Here is a 26,237-nt window from a genome sequence, read left to right on the forward strand (position 1 = left end):
TTCCAGCTGCATCACCCTGTGTTAAAGGAGGGTGATGCCAGACTCTGTGGAGCCAGCTGAAGGAAGCACATGCAATCGTATTTGGTGTTTCCTTGCAAAGAACAAACAAGTGGTTTTACGTATCTGCTTTCAACCATGGGAGGGTGGGAGCCATCTTCACTCAGGAACAGAGAACAAGCTTGTTGCTAACCTGCTTTACGCTGTTTAGATTGTTTTGTGTAAGTGCCAGCTTACACACAGAGCACATGCAAAGATTTAGCCACATCCTGTTGCAGAAAAGCTTTCAAAAATGGAACAGTTGTGGGGAAGGTGAAAAGTGCAACCAGTTTGACCGATCACCATTTCTAGATGCCTGAATTTGCTTCTCCTATTACTGACCAGCAAATACCCCTAGTCCTTCTCTCTTTTGCTGTGGTGAGGGCTGTGCTCTCACCATTCCAGGAACTGCTGAGGAAAGGAGCAGAGGGTGATGACAGTCATCTGTGGGAAGGGAGGGTACCAAAAAAAAAAAAAAAGGGAAATAACAAATATAAAGGGGATATATAAAGACAACCATTGCACGGCATTCAGGAGGAGCAGCCTTGCTCTAGGCTGTGTTGTTTCCCTTTCTGTCTGAGTGGGGCTGTGCGGGGCAGGGTGAGGTGGTAGGAATGCCTTGGAGGCAGTGGGGAGAATGGGAGAGGGAACCCAGAGCCTGGACTTGCAAAATACCAGAGAAAACAATGCAGGCTGTGTTGGAGCTGGGTATTTTTGTTGCACTGATAAGAGCTGCCCTGGGCTAAATGACATCAAGCAAGAGAGTCCCACCCAGATGAGATGATCACAGGAGGGACTGCAAGGGCAGGCGACACTGACACGGTGTTAAAACATATTCTCCCGCACCCTTTTGGGAGTGAGAAAATACAAAAGCCATTATATAATGACCTACTTGGAGCAAAGACGTTTGTAGGATTTGAAACAAAGTGCTGTGCTTGTGCAACAGATGTCTTTGGGCCCAAACTGAAATATTTGCATACTCAGCCCAAGAACATTTGACCCAGAGCAGAGCAAAGGATGCAGCTCCCCCCTCCACATTGGAATTAGACCATATTATATTGCTAGAAATGAGCTCATCTTGTTAAATGTGACGTTTCCTCAAAAATATAGCATGTCTGGAAAGGAAGGGTCCATTTTTCCTCCTCCTCCACCACCCCTTCCCTAGAGGGAGAGAAGGAAAGCAATTGAAAATGTTCCCTCTAATGGGCCTGAGGACTTTTGGCTGGGTTAATGAAGAGGGGGGACTCACCAAGGACACAAAGTAAGAAATGAAAAATAAAGATGACTCCCACAGTGCTACACCACTGCACAGTCCTCAGGAAACAGCTCTGGCATCTTCCCCGGCCTCTGCCAGAGTACTTCCCATGGACTTTTCAGAAAAAGCAACTCACAGAAGTCCCCTTGTAGGGGATCACAGCCTTATTTCCCACCAGGCATCAAAACAATCACCACACCAAAGCTGAAATCTGAGCCACCATTTGTTAATTGTTAGAGCCAGCCAAATTTGACAACAGCCGTGTTCTGGGTTAATGCTGGTTTATCCCAGGGTACGGTTATTACTTCATAAACAGGAAGCACTCAAGTTACAGTCAAATTAGATTTATTTTCCTGCCTTATCTATTGAGTCCCCCATTTTATTAGCTTTCTACTTTTAAATTTTGTATAATTAATTTCCTCCTGCCTTGTAACCCTTTTAGATGTCAACAAGATATCTATTTTCCTAACAGAAGAAAAAATCCCAGACATAACCAAAGCCAGGATGGCTATAGTGTGACACCAGAGGGCATTATTTAAGAAGGTACTATTAAAAATCAATCTAGTGCAAAGTTACCAATTTACCTAACAAGAGACAAATCTGTCTCCTAAAATGGCAGGTTGGCCAATACATGAAACTGATAAAAGGAGGTGAAAAGAAACCAACAGGAAGCCATCCCCCCCCCTTTTATTTTGCAATCTTCTTAGGATAAATGCGATATCCCATTATGTGCATAGAGGAGTGCAAACAGTGAATAGAAACACAGCCCCTGCCCTGGCAGCCTGTTTGCTTAGCTGTGCTGGCTGTTTGAGCAGCAATAGACTCATTCTGAAGCCATAAGGTGCTGTTTGCTGTAGCATTTTAGTGACCTATTAAGAAGGGTTTGGGTCAGTGTGTTGACAAATGCCTTTCCTGAGTAAGAAAACTCCTCCTTCCCCTCTGGCTCTCTTCTCTAACCCAGGCACCAGTGATGCCCTAGCATGCTCCCTGTTGGAAAGGGGAGTCTGGCTGGTTTGCTGGGGACATGCTCACACAGGTGTGACCACCCCTTTGCCCTGTGGTGGCATCTCAGAGCCTGATGCCACCACATGACCTGCATCTGGCACCTGTTGCCATACTCAGCCTGCCCAAGAAGCACTGACCTTTCTGCCTTTGGCTGGAGAGCAGTCAAAGGAGAAGATCATGAAGAAACACTCTGCTCCATCCCTGTTGCAGACCTTGTTTTGAGATCTTTCTTGCAAGGCAGGATTTTGGATCGGTTCTGGCAGAGTTAAAACCTCACTGTGGCAATTTCCTGGGCAGTCTGAGCCACACCTCAGATCTGTGAGCACAGGTTCCTTTAGTGAAGGATCTGTCTGGGTAGAAACTTCTGCTTCTGCTGTCTTACAGGTCCCTAATCTGTTGCCTCTTCTACATCCCAGATGTTCCTGGACACCAGGGTCCCAGGGCTACAGCTCTCCTCCCTTATCCTTAGTCTAAGCACTGCAAGGTCTGGCTTTCCAGTCCCCTTTTGCTTTCATTATGTGGCCACATGAAAAATTAATCTCTTAGCTAAAGTGCCATAATTATTTTAGTCTGCTACGACTGCCCTAGCCTTGCCTTGAGTGTCATCCAGTGTGAACTCTGCTTTTGAGGTTAACTCTGCCCTACAGGCTAAACACACATCACTTTGGAGATAACTTGCAGAAGCACTTTCTGTGTTTGAAATGAGGTTAGATCCAGGTTCAGCTGGAAGGTGAGTGTCCAAGGCTGAGCTAGAGCTGGACTTGGCAATGTGGTGTTTAACTGAATCTTGGTAGGCTTGAAATAAAAATGCACGGTCTGAGTGTTTTCCTCCAGAGGAACTGGTGCAGCCACACAAAGCTTGTGATTTTTCATCCATCTCGACCTGCTCTCAGCCCTTCTGTAGGGACCCTACCATCTTGGGACAGTGGGTCTTCAGGAACAGTTCTGTGCAGATGGTTTCCTGAATCTCTCCTTTCCTCTACCCCAAATTATGCTCTTCTTCTCAGAAAATACCCAATCCAACTGACACACAATCAGTTTAGGCCTAACTTTGGCCCACCCCAAAACAGTGAAGTCACAATGAGGTCTGCATTTCTTTATTATCCTCACAATAAAGTTCCCCATCTGCTGCCTTTAATGCTTTCAACCTTCCTAGTACAGAGCCCAGGTCTTGGCTGCTGTGGTCCTTGGTGCCTTAGGTCAGTCACTGTTTCCTGTGTTCAGCAAAAGCTTCCAGACTGATGTGCAAGAAATGGGGATGTTTTTGCTATTTTCAAGACATTTGGAACATCCTCACACATGAGTCAGTGGGAATGCAGTGATTGGGCTGCTCTGTTGTGAATGAATGTTACATGTCAAGTCATTATTTGTCTTCTCCAAAAGAAAATATTTGTTCCTTGACAAACTGAGGCAGCCCTTTCCCTTCCTTTCCCCTTTAGCACACTGGATTTTCAAAGCTCTCACTTTTGGAACATTCTATTTCCAGTCCCGAGAGAGACAAGGTGACGAGCTGTCCTTCCTGATAAAAACCTTGCAGTATTTTTACATTACAGAGTGGCTCTGTTTAGTTTGTGCTATATTTATACCAGGGGAAAAAAAGAAGCAGAGAAGTCTTTCCCATCCAGTAAGAGAGAAAATAACTCTGAACATATTATTACGAACAACAAGTTTTTCTTCTACAATGTCATAAATTCATCCGAGCCAGGATTTGTACTGGGAAGGTGTTTTCATAATTATGGGGCAGGAAGGGACAGGAGTGACTCTTAAACTGACCTAATTAGAGAGGTCTAAAAATAAAGTAGGACTAGCAAAATATACATATATATAAAAAATTGATGTGAATATATGTAAAGTCACATGAATAGATACTGGTTTTCCTCTCTTTGTAGATCTGGCAGTTGTTTCCTTCTCATGATCTGATCAGGAAGAGGTGAAGAGGCTCTTTGAGTGAATTTGCAGTACTGGGCTCTGTTCCTAGGGCACTTTAGGGTCATGTTAGCACACAAATGGCAAATACTAACACACTCAGAGCTTTATTCTTTTCCATGGGCTCTGGCATGAGATCCGGAGTCAGGAAGAAATGTTTTTCCTTTCTCACTGCAGTGCTGTCCTTATTCAACAGAGACCCCCAATCACTTCTGGGGTAGGTAGGCTTAAACTGCGCAATGCTTAAAAATGCCTTGACCTCTAAGGAGCTGCTGGGTAAACAGCAGTTCTGTTCTGCACATGGAAAGACATCTCTCAGTGTCCATCCATGGTTTTCCTGGAAGATTCCTTGGGTACTGTTGATCCTGTGAGTTTGGGCAACTTGAGTACTATATGAGAAAGGTCCTTCTCTGCTGACTCCATTGTAAACAGTTGTCTAAGCAGTATTTCTACAAATATTTTATCTGTACCGATACTGCACAGGGCCAGCAGCACAGAGAGCACTTGTTATGATTTTCCAGAGCCATGGAAATATGAACGGACTCCAAATTTTGGAAGGAGGATAATGATGGTTATGGGAGGGTCTGAGGGGCATGTGTTCTGTTTTTAGATTAGAAGATTGTCTGTTCCTGGGTGAAGGCTATTACTGGTGTCTCTGTTCAAGTCAATAGAGAAGCTGTTGTTTCTGCATTTCTCAATGGAATTTTCAAAAGATGCCTGTTATTGCAAATGTGTTTTCTCTATCTCCATGTGCACCTCACATGCACACATCACTTGGCAAGAGCATTTCTTTCACAAATGGTGTACTGCTACCCCTTTTGGTTCTGATCCTGAATAATAGCTGCTCCTCTCCCAAGCTAAAGACAGTTGTGGTCACCTACCCTTAAGGGGAAGGGAGTCAATAGAGCCTATTTTGTACAAGCCCTACTGTGGTTATTTTTCATTTTAGCTTTGAGGATTCTTTGTTCAGCCCTCTAATTAAAAAATGTGGTGAGTGAATTTGGTGAAAATTGTGTCAAAACAAACAATATGTGAAAATGAAAGTCCATTATAATTATGCTCCTTCTAGCAATTATTGCAAAATAATAAACATTCAGCACTTACACTGCCAAGAAGGTTATGAACATGAATTAGCAACAGGTATTAGGTAATCATTATAATTCCTCTAGTCTGTAACACAGAGAAACTGAAGAAAACTGTGAAATGACACAAATCTCCCTGAAAGCAGATGGTGGAACTCTTTGGGGAAGAGGCATTTTCTGCATCCAGAATTCTTCTGGCTCCTGGCCACTGCCTCAGACAAATAAAGAATAACAGTGCCTGGACTTCCCATCTTTGCTCATTCTTCTATGTGTTGGTGCCTCCCATTACACATGATTTCATTGTTAATAACACAAATAAAAAGTAACTACTTCCTTAACAATTTCTGTTGTAATAACACCGAATGCTGACATCCTTTGAAGCACTAATTACAGGTACACATACATGGCTCGCTATCTTGGCATAATTTGTTGCAGTGAGTACTATTTTAATACTCACATGTGTACTTTGGCTAATATATTGGTAATTCTCCCTTTTGTTTTTCCAATCACTGATTTAATACAAAACATGACCTGACGCAGGTGCTTTATTAACATTTACTTTGTTGCATACATCAAACCAAAAGCAAACCTATCTCTTTTCATATTATGTATATTTTATAGCTGAAGTCCTGCTATTTCCTGCTATCATCTCTAATTCTGAAAACCAGTGCAAGGAAATAATTTGGCTCTCTCTAATCTCACTGGTTATTGCTTTTGCATTATGATGGTTAAAAACAACATAATCTCTCCTGAGAACTTTCCTCTTCTGCATTACTTTATTGTAGGTTTGATTTTTTAGGTATTACTTTCCTAGTATACCCATAATTGTGCTTCTCTGTATTTCTCCTGGTATTTTCTGCAGTTTCTTTTGTCAGTCCTGCTTGGGCTTGAACCTTACTCTTTCAAAAAAAGCATGAAAAAAATTCTTGCTACTTGTGTTTTAAACCAACTGATTTATTCTTAATTTAATTTAATTTAATTTAATTTTAATTTTTTTATATTTTATTTTATTTTATTTTATTTTATTTTATTTTATTTTATTTTATTTTATTTTATTTTATTTTACCTTTCTCTCTTTTTTGCTCTGCAATGAAATGGAGTGAGACTGAACAGAGAAAATTTAATCAGTCTCAACTTTCCTTCAGGCTGCTTGTGGCTGGAGAAGGGCCCAAACTAAAACCATAAGGTCAACAACCCTTGCTTCCTGTACCTTCCCCATCTACTGAACAGAGCAGTGTGGAAACTCTGTGCCCAAATGCACATCCAGACTTTGCTAGTAGTCACTAATTTCATAATGGACTAAAGTAAACTTGGCTTCAGACCAATTCTTTCTTCTAAGATGCTGGCTGTTGGCCTATCTGTATCTGGAATGACTTCCTACATACCTTCCTTGTACCTCTGAGTACAATTGTACCAGGAGTCTGAATAGAAACTCTCTTCCTCCTTACCTTGTGACAGCAAAAATCAATATAATTAAAGAATAAAAAGGGAGAGAAATTATGAGATGGAAGAAGATCTGGTGTGTGCTGCAGAAGACAATAGCTAACTGTTCTGCTGAGAGTTTTGTCTGGAAATGCTGTTGAGATTGGAGTACTTCTCTCTGATTCTGCCCTCATTTCTGTAGCCAGTAAGGATCCTTGGTGCATGAGACACATGAAGCCCTGCATTACAGGTGAAATGGCAGAGCAGTCAGAGACATGCAGGCTTGCAAGGTCTCAGGGGAGAGGTTTTCCTCCTGGTTTGTCCTGGTTGGTTTTTGTTAATTGAACCCTTCCTAGGAACAAATTAGTGGCTCCCTACAAGCACCCCTAGGCTGTCTGCACACACTCTAATTCAATGACACCTCTGCCTGCTTATCATAGGCAGTACCAATATATTAACCAACATTTCCTGCTTATTTACATGTTTGTTCCTTGATGCTGAAAGCCAGCTCCACCGCTGGCACAGGGATCTGTGCCCACTTCCTCCCCAGCAGCTACCATCCAGACAGGGGAACATTGCAAGCAGAGCAAGAAAGATTATTAGATCCTCCATGTGCAATCCAGCAAGCCAGAAAGGGTTTCTGTTTCCAGAGCACAACAAACAAACTGTACCAAGTTTAAATTTGGTGTAACTATATATATTTTTCAGGCAAAGTGTGAGGCCGGGAGAAGATCTGTCTGCTCTAGGGAGGCACTGCGACAGGCGTATCAGTTACAAAGTTCATGTACCACTCATTTGGATTCAGGGATGATACCTCAATTTTGTACTTCTGAACAAGCCAAGTTTTAGACAGAGAGGGGATGCCTTTTGAAAAGATATACGCAAGAAAGAGGAGACTCAAGTGCAATAGGAATGTGCGGGTGATTCCTCACTGAAAGGGGAGCCCAGTCACCCCAAAAAACAGGGGCTGCTAATTCACTGGGGAATAAAGATCCCAGAGAGCCTGGGAAAAACAAACAGGTCCTTCTGGGTAGTGAACTGTTTTTCAGGATTCCTTGGCAGGCAACCAGCCACTCTGCTTTGTAAGGTCTTGTTCTTCCTTGCAAGGAGGAAAAAAATAACTGAAGGGCTCCCATTTTTTGAATAAGGTCATCATAATGCACTCAAGAAGCCCAGTGCCACAGCTCCTCATTGTGAGTGCTATGGGGTGTAGCTGCACTTTACAGGTGCTTGAATAAACAGCACTACCACTTTCAGGAGAAGAGAAAATGTATAAAAGACAAGCCTAATGACTTCAGCCCAGGCAGCTTTTCCCCCACACTTCACCAACCCCCCTTCCCGCATCCCAGACAGTCTCCAACCCAATCCCACTGCCTGTCTCCAAGTGCGTGACAGCGGAAAAAGGCCTTTGCTCCCACAGGAACAGCCAGTGCGACCCAGATAGGTTGTGGGGAGCTTTAACCCCTTGGCTGGCTGGTCACATGCCATGTGTAATCACAGGAATGCTGAGCCACATATGTATCTGTTTCCAGATATATATATATATATATATATATATATATATATATATATATATATATATATATATATTTTATTTTTTTTTTTTTTTTTTTACTTACCTTCCCCATTCCAGCATGAGCATGTCCCAGCTTGACCACTACAGGAAAATTTGGAGTTGTGAGCTGAAAGACAAAAGGACTCTTTAGTTAGATTTTTTTTCCCCTCAGCTACTGTATTTGGAATAATTTTCTTTTATTTAGTAGCTTTTACCCCCTTCCTGGATGCTGTAAAGTGCATAATAAGAAGGCCAAATAAAGTTTGCCTGGATGATAGGGCAGTGAGCAAATAACGCTTTACTTGATCCCATAGGATTGAAAATGGAGGCCTGGCAGGATTCCTCAGATCTGACCCACTTCTGCTGTGTGATAGCAGTTTTCCCACTGTACATAAGGATTTGTGTACACCCATATGCATGTAAAACACTGTTGCACTGGCAAGCCTGAGTAAGTGAACACTTTCAGATGCTGAAAACAGCTGAATGGTGAGAAAGACAAGGGTTTTTTGCTCTTCTCCACACTGACTGCTTTGGTCTTAATAGTGAGTGCACTCCTCCCATCCACAGGGAGGGTGGGGGGACAAGGAGAGAAGGAAGCGGGGCCAACACTTAGGAGCAACTCACGGAGTCCATCTATTCATAAAGCCTGTTCTTCTCTACCTTCAGGGGTGGGTATAGTGAATAAAAGAAAACAAGGAGGATTTGAATCAGCAATAAAAATAGAAAAAGTCATATATTCTCCCTGGCTTGTGTGGTGTTTCCATTGGGAAGGGTCTTGCCACCCAAGGCATACAAGGTCCTCTTAGAGCATATGTGGGATTGATTTTACTTGAAGAACTGCAAGTGCCCTCTCTGCCTCTTTTTCTCCAGTTTCAAGCTCGTGCAAGGATTCACTTGGAGTGATGGGCTCAGAGCTGGGCAGCTGTACTGGTAGGAAGTGCACATGTCAGGATTAAGTAGGTTATATGCACCACATTTCCCCTACGTACTGGCTGGTCCAATTCTACACCTCTGCTTGGCATCCCTGTGTCCTTCATCTTGTCCTGTGCTTATGATTCTTGTGATCTAAGTGCTATTTGTTCAGTAGATGGCTTGTTAATTTTTATTGCATATTTAATTTCCTTTAAAGGCACTTTTATATTTGCTTAAGTGCCCGAAGTGATGAGCTCTATTCATTAAGCAGTTAACCTGGAGATCTGGCAAAGGGAGGCAGTTGAATTTTGATGGATAAATGGGTCTCCTATTTATTTATGTTTGAGAATAGGTAAACAACTTCTTCTTGTGCTAATTACCAATTGTCTGTACGGGCAGGCAGGCACTACGCCCTAAAGATAGAATGGTGCTGCAGTCTCCATCTGTGGCAGCTCACTATAAATAACAAAATTAGTAATGAACACTGATATGTTTTGCTATTCGGCTGCTTATATAAAGAAATGTCACAGGAGAGGGGAACAGTGAGTGCATCACGTCCTCAAGCAGCCTGTGTCCCTTTCTTCAGGCAGAAAGCTGAAGAAAGATCCTCTTTGGACCACAGAAGGGCATTTTAAATCACAGTCCTGGCACAGGCTGGGACCAGCACCACTGCTTCAGAAGAAGAGGCAAAAGACTGACAGGTGGCCATCCTGAAGTCAAATGGTTGCATATATGTCCAGGCACATGCTTTTGTCCTCTATTGGAAAAGCCTGAGGCTTAATTTATGCTGGCATAAATGAATCAATTGGAGGACTGCACCTGAGGCTTACTGAAGATAGGTTTCTGGATGGACCATGCCAGGCCTTTAATGCTGGAAGATGAAAGGCAGCCTAGTAGTTGGGGGCACCCACCTGCTCAGGCTCTGGGAGATGTGGCTCACTTCCCAGCTCTCTCATCCCTGCCCCATGTGTCCTGTTTGAGCCAAAGTGCTTGCAAGCCCTGGCCTCTGTTCCCTGTTTGGGAGCGGAGGCAGCAGCTGTTCCTACGGAGCAGGAAAAGCAAACTGCACGCTGTGAGCCCGCCTGATAGCCTGGCAAGGAGTGTGCAGGATAGATAATGCTCTATCGCCAGCTCAAAGCAGACAGAGGCAGGAAGCAATGTCTCTGCTGCCCTGCTTTTTGTCCCCTGCCTGTGATGTTGCTGAGGGAGCCTGCTCGGGCATGGGGCCCAGGAGTGGGAAGCATCTGTTTTCCTGTATACATGCAAAGAAAGTTTGGGATCCAGTAAACAACCCAAGTTTACTGTTAGTCTGGAAAATACCACCGGTAATGACATTGTGCGGCAGAAACTGCTCCCCTTCTTTTTGCTTCTTGGAGACATCAGCTCAGCTTTCTTACTAAGGCTTGAGCCCATGCCATGTAGGCGTGATCAGCATGTTGGGGTCGCATGTGGCTTGGCCTAGGCATAGCACTTGGGGCTTGAGGTGACACAGATCCAGACTGTGAACATGTGGTAGCCTTGCTGGGAAAGCTGTGGCTCCAGAGAAATGCTGGTGCATGGTTAGCCAGGAATCTGCCTCTGCTGCTGAAAACCCATCAGATTTCCATATACAGGAACCTGCCTTATGGGGGAACCAACAGGAGAGCACAGTACATGCACAGAACTGCATGTAATGAGGTTATCTAGTGACAGTGGAGTGCCCTTAGCCTGTGCTGAAGTTAAGTGTAATCAAAAGCTCTCCACAGTCTGCAGGACTAAAGCAACCAGAGTCCACAAGCGTGCACTGGAAAGCCCTTGCTGAAGTGGTGGAAGAGGTTGAACACCACTGCAGTCAACAGGGAGACCTCCAGCTTCTACCAGAATCTTGCTGGGACTCATGTCCCATTTTTGTTGCTAATAAAGGTGGCCAGCCAACATACTTGGCAAGCACCCAGATGGATAGGGTAGCCAAAAGCTTTCAATTCAGTTGAAGTAAATCCTGAGGAAGAGTAGGTATCTGCAAAGGTCTCAGGAGGAAGGAGGAGATAGGGGGTATGACGAGAAGAGCAGTGAGATACTTGTGACAGGAGGAGTTCAATGACAAGTGGATCACAACAGCATAACAGAATCTGTTATGCACACAACTCTGATGCAATTCACACACAAACACAGTGAGAAGATCTGTAGGTGGCCAAAGCCACCACAAGGGCAGACCCCTGAGATGAGTATGTACATATACTGAGTCATAAATTTCCCAGGAAAAAAGATTATTACAATCACAGAATAGCATCACATTTTAATAAGAAAAGCATGTTTTTACTGAAATCATGCAAAGACATTTATCTGTGTCTTTCTATGTGTTGCAAGGGCTCCTCTTTTCTCAGAAAAATAGTGAAAAATACTTTGATAATTTTGACATGTGCATGAACTGTTGACAGGACTGTTGTAGATGAAGGTAGCAGGTTTTGGGATGGGTCTGTAGTGCTGCAGCTAGCTCAGTGATCATATGCAGGGTGTTAGTTCATATGCATAACTCAACCCTTTGAATTAAAATCTTATAAATGTATTCCCAGAGGTTGTGGCAAAGCCTTGAGGTGCCAAGGATTACATAAATGTCTAGAGCTTGTTGTATGTAGAGGCCTGTTAAGAGTCAAACAGCAATTTGAATCCTGAACTAGCAACTCATCCATGTCTTTGGTAGTAGGGAAGAGAGTAATGAAAATTATTTCCAACTTAGAACGCCGATGGTCCAAAGTGTACCATTTCAGCCCCTGATTTTCAGAGCTCTGCTCTGTGTGTAGTGTCACTGCAAAGACAACTTTGCACTTTATCAGTTTTGGCAGTGGTGTGTAAAAGTAGCGCTGGTATGCACACATTAGCATTTATTTGAAAACAGCGTGGCTCTCAACTGTGACACTTTCCTCTTTACCTTCTGCCCCTCCTTTTCAAAAATTAATGAGGGCTTCAGTACTTTTTGTAAATTTATGAATATTTTCTCTATTCTTTTCTGGTGGAGCAGTAGAACAGAGTTGGATCTAAACTGATCTGAAGGAAGGAATGTTAGACAGGCAGTGTTCAAAGCCAGGTTGGACAAGGTCATGAGCAACTTGGTCTAGTGGGAGATGTCCCTGCACATGGCAGCAGGGATTACAGATGATCTTTAAGGTCCCTTCCAACCCCTTAACAATTGATGATTCAATGAAACCTGTGAGACCCTCAAGAGAGAGGTTGATTTTAAGTTTGTGATTTTTTGTACTGTCCTGTAGTCCATGAACAAAGTAGAATGTCTCTTTTGATTTCCTTCTGCTATGTATAGTTTTGTGCATTAGTTCACCTTAGCTAGTTCATTTTATACAATTAACTTTCAGTTTCTAGAACTATTCTTTCTTCTGCAAAACCCTTCCAATCAATGCTAAAATAAATAGTACAGGCTGCAATTACATAACAGAGGAAAACTCCCCCATATTAGGAGGAATTTGGGGTGGTGGGAGACAGATCATTAAAACTTTGTTCTCTTGGCATTGGTACTGTATTACCATAGCATCCAGTGTTTTCAACCAGGCCAAAAGGCCCCATAGCACAAGGTATTGTAATTTTGCCCTCACCCTTCCCCCATTAGTAATATTCTGAATTTTTCTTTTATACTCTAAAACTGATTTTTTATGTTTACTTAGCTGCTTTCACTTGTATGATGACAAAGTCTGGTTTGGGTGGGTACCTAATGGATGATGGGAATGTTGCTCACGCACTTGAGACCTAAATGTTGGAAGTAACGTGTGTGGCACTTCCCTGGTGTCAATTAAGTTGAAGGAGATGTGAACATATAATTTCCTGTAAAAGCAAGCAAGCTGATTCAAACCTACAGGAAAATAATGATGTAATGACATTATATCATTGTATTTATGGAACTATCCTACTAAAAACTTGAGCTGAAGATCAGCACTGGCAAGATCAGGGCCGCATGTGATCTGGTTTCCTGTAAGACACACACCTGTGCATCGGTTACTGTATTGTAATTAGAGCACAACGAAGAAAAAGATTATTATCTGGGAAAGGGGCCTTCAAGACAGCTTTCAATTCAGTTGAAGTAAATCCTGAGGAAGAGTAGGTATCTGCAAAGGTCTCAGGAGGAAGGAGGAGATAGGGGGTATGACGAGAAGAGCAGTGAGATACTTGTGACAGGAGGAGTTCAATGACAAGTGGATCACAACAGCATTATATACAGGTGGGATCTGAAGCAGTGGGGCAGTTGATGGACGACATGGCAGCAGAGTGGTAAAAATATCCTTTGATTCTCCCATTGCTTTAAAAAAGTACAACAAAAGAGAAAAAAAGAAAAGAAACCCCAACAGCAGCATGACCTAATCCCCACATCCTCGAGTAAACAAACCACAAACCAATGTTTCAGGGCTTCCAACACTTTCTGTGGTTAGAATGGGTCATAGAAGTGAATAAAAAGTGGTAAGCACAAACCGGAACATTTTGTCATTGATTCCACCTCTAATGTTATGTAACTTCTTTATTTGAGACAAGACATATTTGGGTTCCCCTAGTGGAGAATAGGAGTGTGAGCATATGATATTATTCTAATTCCTTTGGAGCTTCAAGTGTGAGAATTATACTAACATATCCAGACAAGCAGATGCTCAGCAAAAAACCCCAAAATGCAGTATGTGTGTACTTGTATTCACACACATATCTAGCAGTCCTGGTTGATAAATCCCCTCTACCACATATCAAATCACAAGCAGGTTTTTAAAAGATTCCATGACTTCGTAGAAAATTTCTGTAATTCCTTAATGCATGATGTTCACTTGGCTATTTTGCAGTGGTGCCTTTAAGGAAGATTATCTTTCCTTTGTTGCTAGGAGAGTGAATACATTCTCCCAAGTCCTTAAGTTGAGAAACTGTCCAAATATATTTTGTGGGATGCAGTGGAAAAGAAGAAGAAACTTGAGTTTCATTTTCCTCCTGACCTGAATTGTGTGCCTTTTGCTGTATTTTTCTCTAATTAGAAAATTCCATCCCACAGGTAAATGCATTGCAAAGGAAGAGATGGTGAACACCAGTTGTCAACTGTAGCATCTAAGCTATGGTAAAAGATATAAGGAGACAGATGGGAAATAAAATGCTTTATGAATTTATGCTGGAGTCTTCAAAGCCATCACTTTTCTAAGAATCCTTGAGGTTCACAAGATACTGGCCAACAAACCTCTCTTCACTTGGCAGGTATGACTGTCTCCTTTTCTTTGGGAAAACTCTGAATTCTCACTGATTTTAAAATGGGCAGCATGGGGTTTCTTTGGAGAGAAAAAACTTCCCCAAACTTTACAGCGGAAAACAGCCTTTTGCAACAAGTGTCACTGAAGCCAATCATGACCCAGTTACTGCTGGTCTCTAATCTCAGCACACAGTCTCCTGCAGGTACATTTCTGTCACCAAAGGACAATGTGCACATGATTCTCACCCTGACTTTTACACACAGGGAAGCTGTGTGTCCCGACTGCTGGGAGGCCCCCACTTGACTCCAAGGGCTTAGTTGCAATTTCACAGCCTTCTGTAACACATCTGAGAGTGGTGCAGTTATCTCACTGTAAAATAAGAAGCAGGTCCTGGGATTATTAGTACATTCATTGCGAAATACCTGCCTGCCACAGAAATGGCTTCGAAGTTTTCTTGTGAGCGTCATGCCCTTGTGAGAGCCAATGACCACGTGCAGACTTGGCCAGCGTTGCCATGTCAGATGCTGGCATGAGCCATGGGTGCTGCTTGGTACAGGCAATGGGATACTGGAATATTTGAAGCACTCTCTGGGCTCCTGAAAGCTCTTGGGTAATGAATCACCACCTCCTTCCTTCTTGCCCTTCTTCAGCAATGAAAGCTATAGAAATAGCAGCACAGAGGACCAGGCACAGCTGGACTTGTTTGAAAGATTAATTTTTTTTACCTTTTTAAAAGCACAGTTAATAATCTTGATTAAAGCCTCAGGAGGGACTTTGTCCATAAAGAAGAATGAGGATTACGGGAAGTATCACCCCGAAGCTGGCATCTCATGCCACATCTATACAAGTAAATAGAACAATGACATAGTAAGGACACTGGCCCTGATTTGCCTGTACTGTTAAATTGTTAGACCAATCTCTGGCATATTCTGTCTCGAGATGAATAAGCTTCTCCCAAGCAATTCCCAAGCACAACATGGAACCACCATAAGTCTGCAGACATGCCCCACATAACAGTGTAGGCTAGAAGAGCTTGATAACATAGCTGTGGCTGGGCCATGACAGAGCTGCTGGAGAATGAGCCTGGCACTGTATGGTTTGCTACTGCTAATACAGCCTCTGTGTGCCTCACTGGGCTGAGCAGGAGAGTAATTCTTATCTTGCATTATGTATTATATTTGTCTGCTGCCACATTAGTGTTTCATTTTGGTTGTACACACAAATGGTCTATCTCATGCAGCAGATGTCATACCATTCCCGTATGACAGTTTCCATTGACTACTTTTTTCAGGCTGACTTCTCAGTGGGTCCTTTTTTGGCTTACAGCCACAGATATTTACACCACATTTCTTTTGCCTGCTGATCTCGAAAGTCAGGTATTGCCTCACACGAGAAATGTTTGAGCTAGGGGCTCAGTTTGTTCTGTTTCAGAGCTAGATTATATTTTCAGCTTTTTGAGCCCTTAGGCTCATGCAGGAATTCAAATACTTTGCTAATGTGGACTGGAGAAAAATACACATCCCCTAATTTTTGTGCTCTGGGGCACAAATGAGGGGAGTAAATCTTGTTCCATGGATTTCCCTCCTTCTTGAAATGCACGTGGAGTTAAACAGTGGCAACAACTCTTCTTAATCTGAATTTGTTTGGTGTCTTTTTTAGGCACCTAGAGCGGGTGGGGGCCAGGTATGAGCTCTGCGCTTCCTACATCCTCATTCTTGTGCTTCACAGTTTCAAGCTTCTTTCTCCAGATAAAAATCTTCTGTGTTTATCCAGACTAATTTTTGGCTCATGTCAGAGACATTGAGAACATGAAAGGCAGCCATTGTATCCCATGTTTGAATTAGCTCTGTGTCTGTTGAGATTTCTTGGGAACTTTCAAATTACATGTTTTCAGTAGGAGCCAAAAACTGTAGGAAGGGCTCTATTTCACAATCTCTTCAAATTCAGCAATTGCTTGGGAAAGAGAATGAGGTCCCAGGGGGCAAATTTTATATTTTGAAAGGTGAAAGTATCATGTTTCAATGATTCAGTGAATGAGCACTAATTAACTTCTTCCCCCATCCCCAGTCCAAATGGGACATGGAATGCTTTCAAACTGCAAAAGGGAAGTTTTTCTGACATGCATTAGATTTCTCCATATTTAATTCTTAAGGGTTTTGGAGATATTCAAAACCTTGAAACCTCTCAAGAGCTGAGAAATACATTTTCCTGTCTAAGGCTTCAAGGGCATTGATCCACATTGGCACCACTTGGGTATTTGTCTCCCTCTTGTGTCTCATTCCATGAGAAAAGATACAGTCCTGCCCCACCTGTTTGATAAAGCCCCTAGAGCTCCCAATGAAGTGGAAGAAGCCGTGGGTGACCTGTGCTATTAACTGTCTGCGAACTCAGTGCCGAGAGACAACCTAGTCTGATTAGCAATAAAAAGCAGAAAGGGAGATCAAGCAGGCTCCACACAGGACACAGGCAGAGTTATTTTCAGCTGGGACTGGCTTGTGTTTACATCTTTCCCAGCTGTAACAAGGAAGGGGCTCCTGAAGTGAAAGCATTCAGACGAAGACAGAAGAAACCACTGTGTGGATCAGCCTTTTTCATCTCACAACCACCACCTCAGCCAGTGGCATTTTTCCCCCGCTGAGCACACATTGATGTACTACAGGCTGAAACAGCCAAGAATGGTGAGAAGCAGGAAGCAGAGAAATTCCTTTTGGAGTAACACATAGACCCTCTTCTTTACCTTGGGCAAGCCTGGAGTAGCAAAGGATGCTGTGGTCTCTGTGAGCCCACTCCTTCTGTTTGTCTACAGAGAAAGGGTTCACCCTTTACTGGAAAAAGAGGTGGAGACCTGAGCTGATTTCATCTCTGAGGCAATATCTCCACTTCTCAGGGATAAATGAGACAAATGTGATTGAGTTGGTCCACGCCCAGTACAGGAAGACATTTGTTTTTTTCCCAGGCACAGTACTGAGGCTGTTGTGGGATCCAGGTAGGATTTTGGAATGCAAGCAGAAACCCACATGGAGGTAACCAGGGATGTGCTCGAAAGACGGGCATTGGGTTCAGCAGAGGAGCTCATGCCAGGCACTCTGGTTGGAGGTAGAACCAGGCACAGTCAAAGTCTGAAACTAGTCTGGAAAGATGTATTTCTTTTAAAAAGTGTTTCTTGAATACAGTTCTACCTCTTTTCTTCCCATCAAACTTCATGCCATTAAATTATTTTTCAAAAATAGTTGCTGAAATCTTCTATTGAGGTCATGTTTTTTATTCTCATGGAGGAAGTGCCAGCACCTCAGTAATGCAGCAGCTGAACTTTCTGTGCTGCACAAACTTTGCTATCAAAGTACACAGATCAAATTTCAGGGGAGCAGGAGTACCTTTTAAACAACAAATCTTTGCACAGACAAAGGAAATAGTTAACCTTCTCAAAGAAGATAAATCATACCTTAACTGTTTAGGCTTACATAAAGGCTGCAAAGTAAAGCTAATGCGCAAAAAATTAGGTTCAAATGAGAGAAGCCAAATGGACTTTTCATTTTTTCTTGGTTTCATTTCTTAAACTGTGAAATCAAAGAGAGTTTTTTAAACAAAGAGAGTTTTGTATTCTTGCAGACCCCTCAACTGATTGGTTTTCATCCGTCAGTTGTAGGTGGCACAATAAAGAAAATATTCAAAACTTCCCATACAGAAGTGGCTTGGCTGATTCCATCCTCAGAGAGTAGCAGGTGTCCCTGCAATGTATCATAGTGCACTTTTGGACTTCAGTAGCAAGAATCTCTGATACTGGACCTTGAGGACAGAGTGCTATTTCATATGCATTTTGTAGACAGCCCTAATTAGTTAAATTAGTTTGTCTACATCATAAATGTAAAGCAGCGCACATTGGATTTGTCTCTAATTGTGGCATTGCTCTGGTGATGGGTTGCAGACTTCTTTTTTTTTTCAACTTTCTCATTAGTACTTAGCTTTAGGCATTTGTGAGAAACCACAGCCTCCTAAAGCTCCCACTCCTGTCCTCTTAATTTTGACTCACGAGGTTTTAATGGATGAACAGAAGGCAAAGAAAGCCTTTGGTTCTCATACCATTCAGCAAACCTCCGGCTGGCACTGGCATTGTTTGGGAACCCTTGTGGGGATGAAAGCAAACTCTGTACAGATGTGGCCTCTTCTGAGACTGCCCTTTGAGGCCTGTTGATTCTCAGAACAAAAAGCACGTGAGGAGGGTGACTGGCAGGGGATTTCCATGGAGTGCTCTAAGTGAAATTATTTCAAACTGATCCTGCACCACACAGGGATAATAATAGTCCTTGGTAGAAGGGGTTCCCAAAAGCACAAATGCTGCTCTGATCCTTTCTTTGTACAGAGCAAATTTTTCCATAACCTCAGTGGGACACTGTGTGGAGATTCTCTGGGCTGATAGGCTCATGAAGCACATCATGATGCAGGCCCACCAGTTTGGAGCAGGAACATGTAGGGCTGCATGAATGTGGCAAAATACCCACATGTAAATGGCTTTTGAAGGGACAGTTTGGGTGTTTCCGTTCCCAGACCTTTCTGGGGATGGAGCATGGGTCTGGCCTACATGGATCTGGCTGCTGCTGTGTATTTTTGGACCTCGGTCTCCACCTGAGAGAAGTTAATGGAGTGAAGCCATCTGGTTGGCTATCTCTGTGCCTGCTGGGAAGACACGTCCACAGGGAGCTAATGACAAATACTGTCCTTTCTTCCTAAGCCTCACACTGGGAGTTTATGAGGCATGATATGCGAACCCTGCCCCACGGAAGGATTAACCAGCTCTCTGAAACTGGGAGTGGTAAATGGGATCCCTCCTGAAACAAATCCCACTGTGAGTACAACCACTGATTAAATTGGGGCTTTGGATGGTAAAACTGTAACCAGGGCAGGAAATTTGATTGCATCCATCAATCCAGCTGTCTGACTTCATGCGGCTGATGCTGTCCTGAGCTCATCACTGCAGCAGCACGGCACTGCACACGTAAGGCTTGGAGCCCTGGCCACACCGAGGGCAATGGGAGTCAGCTAATTCATTTTGATGAGGCCATGCTTTCTTTTGCAATATCTGGTAAAGAATGTTTATCTCAAATTCCTCTCCTACCCTGAGGTATTTTCACTGTTTTATTGCTCAATGATGTAACTTTTAAGCAATCCATATGAAGATGGTCTTTCATGCCAAAGCTGAGGCTGACTGAGAGTAGAGGGACAGCTGAGAGGCTGTGGCCATTCACCCAGCTTCTGATGCAAGGTCCCAGGGGAACATGGACCAAAGCTGCCTCGAAGTGTCCTCACAGCAGGGAGAAGCAAGCTTTTTCCGGAATTTGGAGCAGTGCTGGGAAAGCTCAGAGAGAGGGGGGAAGCTCCTGACCCCTTCCTCTCTCTGGTCTCTTCCCACACATCTGTGAGGTCTCAGATGAGGTCATTGAGGACAGGCTGGGACTCTTCCTTCTAGGGTGGCACATCTCCATGCCACACCAGCACTGGCCTGGGACCATGGACCTCATTTGCCCCACAGTTTCCAGGTTGCCAAGTAATGCTAGGAGACACAAATTACTTCTAGATGTGATTTCATTCTTTTATGCCATAAGCTAATTACTTCCTTGTACCACAATATGTTCCAGCTGTCGGTCTATCTGTTTCTGGGTTTCTTCTGTCACTCTAGAGCATGGGCAATTTAGAAATGGTTCCCACATTTCCTCTTTTACTTCAAAAGAAACAAGAAAACAAAACACTTTTAGGCAAAATCTGGCTGCTCCTAACTGTACTTCTCCATGTGAGAGGATCCAAGATCAGATTTTCTATAATATTACTTATTAAAAGGGTTACTCTGCATTTGTTGATGAAGAGCAGAGCTTCTTTGGGGATGCTGCACACATAGAAGTACAGACAGAACTGGGACAAGCTAAGCAGTGCAGTATGTGACAAAGTGTTAATGTTTAATGTGGTGAGACTTCTTGTCCAAGCTTACCAAGTCTGGCTTGGGAGGGAGAATAAGGACCCTTCATTTGTAAAATTTGGTGTAAACCTTCTGTGTCTCCACCAAAAGATGATATTAATTATATGACATTAATTATATGACATTAATTATATTGAACTCACATCTTTAGATCCAGTGGGCTGGTTGAGAGGTGATTAGGTGGTACACAGTACTGCGTAGAGAACCAGAGATCAGCTTTTCAGAGCTACAAGCAATCCATGTGAGAAAGGGATTAAACAGGTCCTTCTTGTCCAAGCACAGCCTTAAAACATTTCCCAACACCCAATATTATTTTAATGTGCTTTCAAGATATAAAATAGTATATCAGTTTTAATATTTTTCAACTGCAAATATGTTATGAAGGGAAGACGTATAAGGAGTTGCCCAGAGAGGTGGGTGAACTTGGCAGCAAAATTCAAAGCTGACCTTTTCAAAGTATTAATCACTGGCTAAGCTAACATCTGGCTTGTAGCTTCAACAGAAGACAGGATGCTGACTTTACGGAAAGAGTGAGCGGGAATTTTTCAGTGAATCAGTAGGAAGACAGAAATGGCTGTATGGAATAGGTGTGAATGGTTAGGGAGCTGCCTAAATGGGATGAAGAGAGGCTATTTTGTTGAATTCACTGTGAGTGTTGCAGAAGACAGACGCCTATGGACACCCTGATTCTTGGTTCCTACTACTCTCCTTTGCTTGCAGCTTATTGATGGATACCAGTGACATGAAGAATTAAATACCCAGGTGTAAACTGAAACAGCTCTGAAACTCAGTGATCTCTAATTCAGCCTCATTAGTTTGGTCTGTCCTTGGAGTGCCAGCTGGTGGCCAGAACTTTTGACCCAAGCAATGGACAGAAAGAGAGGTCTGTGTTGTCCATGAGCATGGTGAGTTGCAGAATGCAGCTTAAAATGCAGTTGGGCAAAAATATACAGCAATTAGGAGGGTAGATTTAAACTGTGCATGAAATTTTTGTAAGGAATGGGGTTTATAGTGACTTCATATGACATTAAGAATGACAGGTGCTACTGCTACTCCTCACCAGTTCCTCTCTGTGAACACGACCACAAGAGTCAGCAGTGATGGATACTTTGGCCCTTTGGGTCATGCTTGGGACAGGGGCTTTGCTTGCCAGCTTGGCTATGGGAAGTGTGTCATTTAGTGGAAATCCATTTGGGGTGTGAGGCCAAAACCCAGCATGTGTTCTGGCAGTAGTGGGGGGCTGGAACTCCTCTCTGTGAGACAGCAGCCCAAGCCCAGCTGGCCAGGCAATCAAAGCACTGGCACTAAGAGCTCACATTGTGAACCTCATGTTAGATGTGCCTCACATTTGCAAAGGATGATACAATATACGTCAAGTGAAGAAAGGAGTTTCAGTCTGTAGAAGTGTGCCAGCACTGGGACTTTTTGCAGGTGGAAAGATCATAGGGCTGAACCTTCACACTGCTCAGGGAAACACAGGCAGCAAGAAGAGAGGAAGCCCCATAGATACCATGGCTTTTTTCAGAGGTTTGTAGTGACTGCAGATGACAGTGAAATGCAATCTGTCAGAGTGCTCTCAGGTGCTAAAAGAAAAGCATAATCCCATAATGCATTAGTTCCTGCTCACTCTCTTTACTGCAAATACAGCCCAAGTTCCCAGATCTGTAGGAATAAGGGCTTAGATCTAGGGTTCAATGGATTCGATCAGCTTGAGAAAATGATTCAGCTAAAGCCAGCACTGACTGAAAACAGAGGGAAGCTCCTCTGGTAGGTGATGCTTCAGTGCTGCCAGCTTAGGGCTGAGGTCTTCAATGCACTAGGCATTGTACAAAACCAGAATGCAAACATCCAGGCAAAACACAACTGGTGAATAAACAGGAAAGCAGGTGAGTGCAGGTGTAGTGGGAAGATGGTCAGCACAAATGAGTAAACACCACATTGTGACAGAAAATTGTCACTGCTCCTAAACACTTACCCAGCTAATCAGAAGTAGATCCTGGGGAAGCACAGGAGTAGATCCTCCCAGTGTAAGCTATTCTGAGACTGATTATTTGACAGGTGGAGATGTGAGAAAGCACCAGAGTGAAGCAGGTCCTTCAGCCATTCCTACAATACTGAGTTTTCCCAGGCATGCTGGCCAAGCGTGCTCAAGCCAGAGTTTCTGTGTTACCTAACCCACAGGCCTGGACCTGATCTGTAGTAACACTTCTGATGAGATTTCATACACTCCTTAGCTTAGATGAAGTCTAAGGATGCAATGAAAGAACTAAGCTCTTCTTGAAGTTGGGTTCTTAACTTCCAGAATAAAAGCCTAGGATTTGGAAACGTGAGATCGGCAGATTCACGCTAATGAAAACTCAGTTTTGAGCATGGTCTGACAGAGCTCTGACATTGCCTGTCTGGGTGTGGTGAAAAGTATACTTGTTTTCAAATCCATGCATCGGGAAGAACTTGCAGAGGGATTTTTTTCTTGGAGATAAGATGACCTATTATCAATATATATGCCTAATAATTAGAGTATATTATGCAGAAGACTGTGGAAAACACACCCCAATTCAAGCATTTATAGTCAAAACAGAGACAATGAAGGGGAATTATCTTCATTTGGGGAATGAAGAACTGAACTGAAGCACTGGGAAATTAAGTGACTTGCCATGAATCAAACAGGCAATCTGTGGCAAAGTCAAGAATAAAATCCAGATCCCACTGCAGCAACCTAACTAGGAACATCCTTCCCATTGAATAGTTTAATTAATATAAAATAAGCAGCAAGTTGACTCAACGTGTTTTTAATTTTACTTGTGTACTTCAGAGAACACAATAATTGCATTTTATAATCTAAAAATAAACAAACACATATGTTTGTTAGAAAAACAACAGGCACACAGGAAAAATAATTCTTCCTTCTATTATATTTGGTGTGGAGTCCTTCATTAGGACTAAAATTGTTATGTGAAGTGAAGGAAGAAGGCAAAGAACTCTCTCCTTCTGTGCTAGTTCATTAGAATTAAAAATAAGCCTTCTTTTAGGTTTGTGCTGAATGCCAGGGCTCTGTGTAAACAGAGAGTCAAAGGACGGATTTTTTAAGCACAGATTCCATCAAATCCACCACATCCTCAGTCATCTCAGCAATCTGCAGAGGGCAAGAGGCAGAACTGAGAATTTGCTAGCACCTTTGCAATTTGAAAGGGTCCAAAGATGGAAAGAGTCTGGAAAGCACCTGAGCGCTCCCATATCCTGAAAAGGAAGATAAGAGCAAAAAGGGATACAACAGCAAATCCCAGTCAAGGGAAAGATGTCTTTTAAACTCAGCAACAAATCTGTCTAGTCTTTGAAGTTAGCTACACTAGGCTTCATTCCCAGACAGCAGGGTGGGCATTCCTCTCTAAAATTAAGCCCCTGGCAATTGCTTCCCCCAGGAATAAGCATGTACTGAGTGCAGGAAAGCTACACGTGAGTGACAATAGGATTTAAAGAGCAAGAGAGACAGAAGAACTGATTTAAACCTCATGGGAACGTTCACGAAGCCTTTTCTACATGCAAAACACTTGCATTGAATTAAGCTAAATCAATATAAGCCAGCTGGAAAGTGATCAATGGGGATGGCATTCCCAGGCAAACAAGAGATGATTTTGCAGGGGCTGCCTACCAGCCGAGTGCCACGTAGCCCTGGCCAGCACAGATTCACGGGGAGGGTCAAAAGGCAGCAGTGCTTGTGGTAACCACTCCTGCAATGCATGATGCAAGCAGAGCCCATGTCTGCAGCTCTCCCCTGCCAGAGCACAGCCACACCACCAGCCCTGACAGGGAGCACTGGGTCTGAGGCAACTGCCCTGTGGATGGCAGTGGAGCAGCTGGAGCCTGGTGCTGTGCTAGAAGGATGATGTCCCAGCACAGAGCACGTGCTGAACAACTGCGAGTCTGCCCAACGCATGTTTTGTGTGTAGATCAGCCTTCACTAACTTGGGCTCTCTTCTGCAACTCCTTTCCCACAGTTAAAGTGAAACTAGAAAATTTGGCAGATCTCTGGCTTTTGTCTGTGGAGTTGAAAAGGCACAACTCTCTCTTCCTGTGACATTGCTTGCTGCCAATATGACACAAACCCTGCTTTGGTTTTCACTGGGGTGACCTTACACAAATTTTTTTTGTCTGTAAGGAATGTCAGAAAATGTGAGTAATATTTGATGCACCCAGAATTATGTCTAAGATTGCATTTTGAAGCAGAAACTTGGCAAATTGGAACCTGGTGGCTGTATCCTTCCAGCCACTGCATCCCTTCCAGGAGAAACTGCCCCTGTTGCATTCTACTTTTCTTTCACAATCAAAGCTTAAAGACATTTAAAGGTTATAGATAGATCCCTTTCTTGAGTCCAGGTTTGCATTACTTAATCTGAAGAGCTGGGAGTGAGAAATTGAATAAAGCAGGTTTCTGTCACACTCCTCCAATCAGTTACTTGTCACTCAACAGTAGACACACATGAATCTCATTTTTGTATCTGCAGCAGCCAGCCTGGACAAAGTTTAATATCAGTAGAGATCAGTTGGAGGTTTCAGAGCTTGGTTTGTCCAAACCACCTGAGATACAAACCTCAGTCTGAGAATAGGTGTTCCACAGTAATACCTGTGTTCCTCCCCACTGATGACAAAGACAGTGCTGGCGACCAGGTCAAATATATACATTTACAGGATACACGTGTGGATTTGGTTGAATGAAATTGATTTTGACTAATACCCTGGTGCCCACAGGCAAAAAAAAACCCTAAGAAAATTCTCTGAATGGAAGAAAAATCCTCACCTTACTGGATCTAATGCTCTCTGGGCATATGGAGGGTAAATTGAAAAATTTAAACAGGGCTTGTTGTCTGCCAGCAGAAGTTGGGGGCCATGGAAAGGGGGGAGCCAGGTTTACTCTAAGATGCTGGGAAGTGGTAACTAGAGTAACTGTGTGTGGAAATGTGGACAATCTGTGTTCTTGTGGCCTCCACTGCTCAGTGATTACAGGAAATTATGCTTAGGTGACTCTTCAGGTGAATGGCTCTACATCATTCAGAGGTGGCTTTATTTTGTGACAACAGCTGGCTCTGGATTACTGGATGCTTCTAGTAGTTTTGAATTAAGCCTGTTATCTGCGACTCACCAGGATCCTGCAACACAGGAATTTGAAGAGTCCTGGCTTCCATGTAAAAATGAAACGTGAACCACCTGTCATTAGGCAGTAAGATAACCAGGGGTAAGGGCAGCAAGAGTTTTTGATTGACAGGGGGTCGAAAATCCAAACTCCTTGATCTTGAGAAGCTGACTCTTTAGGAAGACAGCAAACATGGCTGGAGCTTGAGAAAAAGCAGTCAAAATCTACTGGATGAGCCAGAGCTATTTTTTGGAAATGCCATTAAAATTTGCCAGCCAAAGGAAATTACCTAATTCAGACTGAAAGCTACACAAAACAGACAGTACCGTCATGCCACAGAGGATGCCATTACAAGACAGGAGAGTGGCAGCAGAATGGAATATTGAGCATGAAGCTGCCTCACAAGGCTGCACACAGATCTACAAACACCTCAAGCCAGGACAAGGACATGTATTTGGAAAAACCTTCAAGGACCATGATAGTTTCTATCTCTGTCCAAGACATGGACAGAGGACAATAGCACAGCATGGACAAAGAGGACAATAGCATGTTGGCAGGCAACACTTCATGGGACCAGTGAGCAGTGCTGCAGAGGATTAGAGCACTACCTGCTCAAAAGCAAAGGAACATGTGTCTTGAACATGAGGCTGGTGCAAGCTGAAATGTTGCCAGGAACGGGCATGTTAGCATAGCAAGTAAAACTATAGGCAATTGACCATAAACAAATGAAGCTTGGGACTTAGTGTG

At 43.2% G+C, this 26,237-nt stretch overlaps 1 protein-coding gene across 3 annotated transcripts in view; it reads right to left on the minus strand.

Annotated features, from left to right (window-relative positions):
- Positions 1-26,237, minus strand: part of SYN3 (synapsin III) — a 176,002-nt gene that overhangs the window by 24,195 nt on the left and 125,570 nt on the right. For all 3 annotated transcript variants that reach the window (XM_058023337.1, XM_058023339.1, XM_058023338.1), the window contains exon 7: positions 8,346-8,408. In XM_058023337.1, the coding sequence (XP_057879320.1) occupies positions 8,346-8,408 (63 nt within the window). The remainder of the gene's footprint in view (positions 1-8,345; positions 8,409-26,237) is intronic.

This window comes from Melospiza georgiana, chromosome 4 (genome assembly GCF_028018845.1).
Source record: "Melospiza georgiana isolate bMelGeo1 chromosome 4, bMelGeo1.pri, whole genome shotgun sequence".
Classification (NCBI taxonomy): domain Eukaryota; kingdom Metazoa; phylum Chordata; class Aves; order Passeriformes; family Passerellidae; genus Melospiza; species Melospiza georgiana.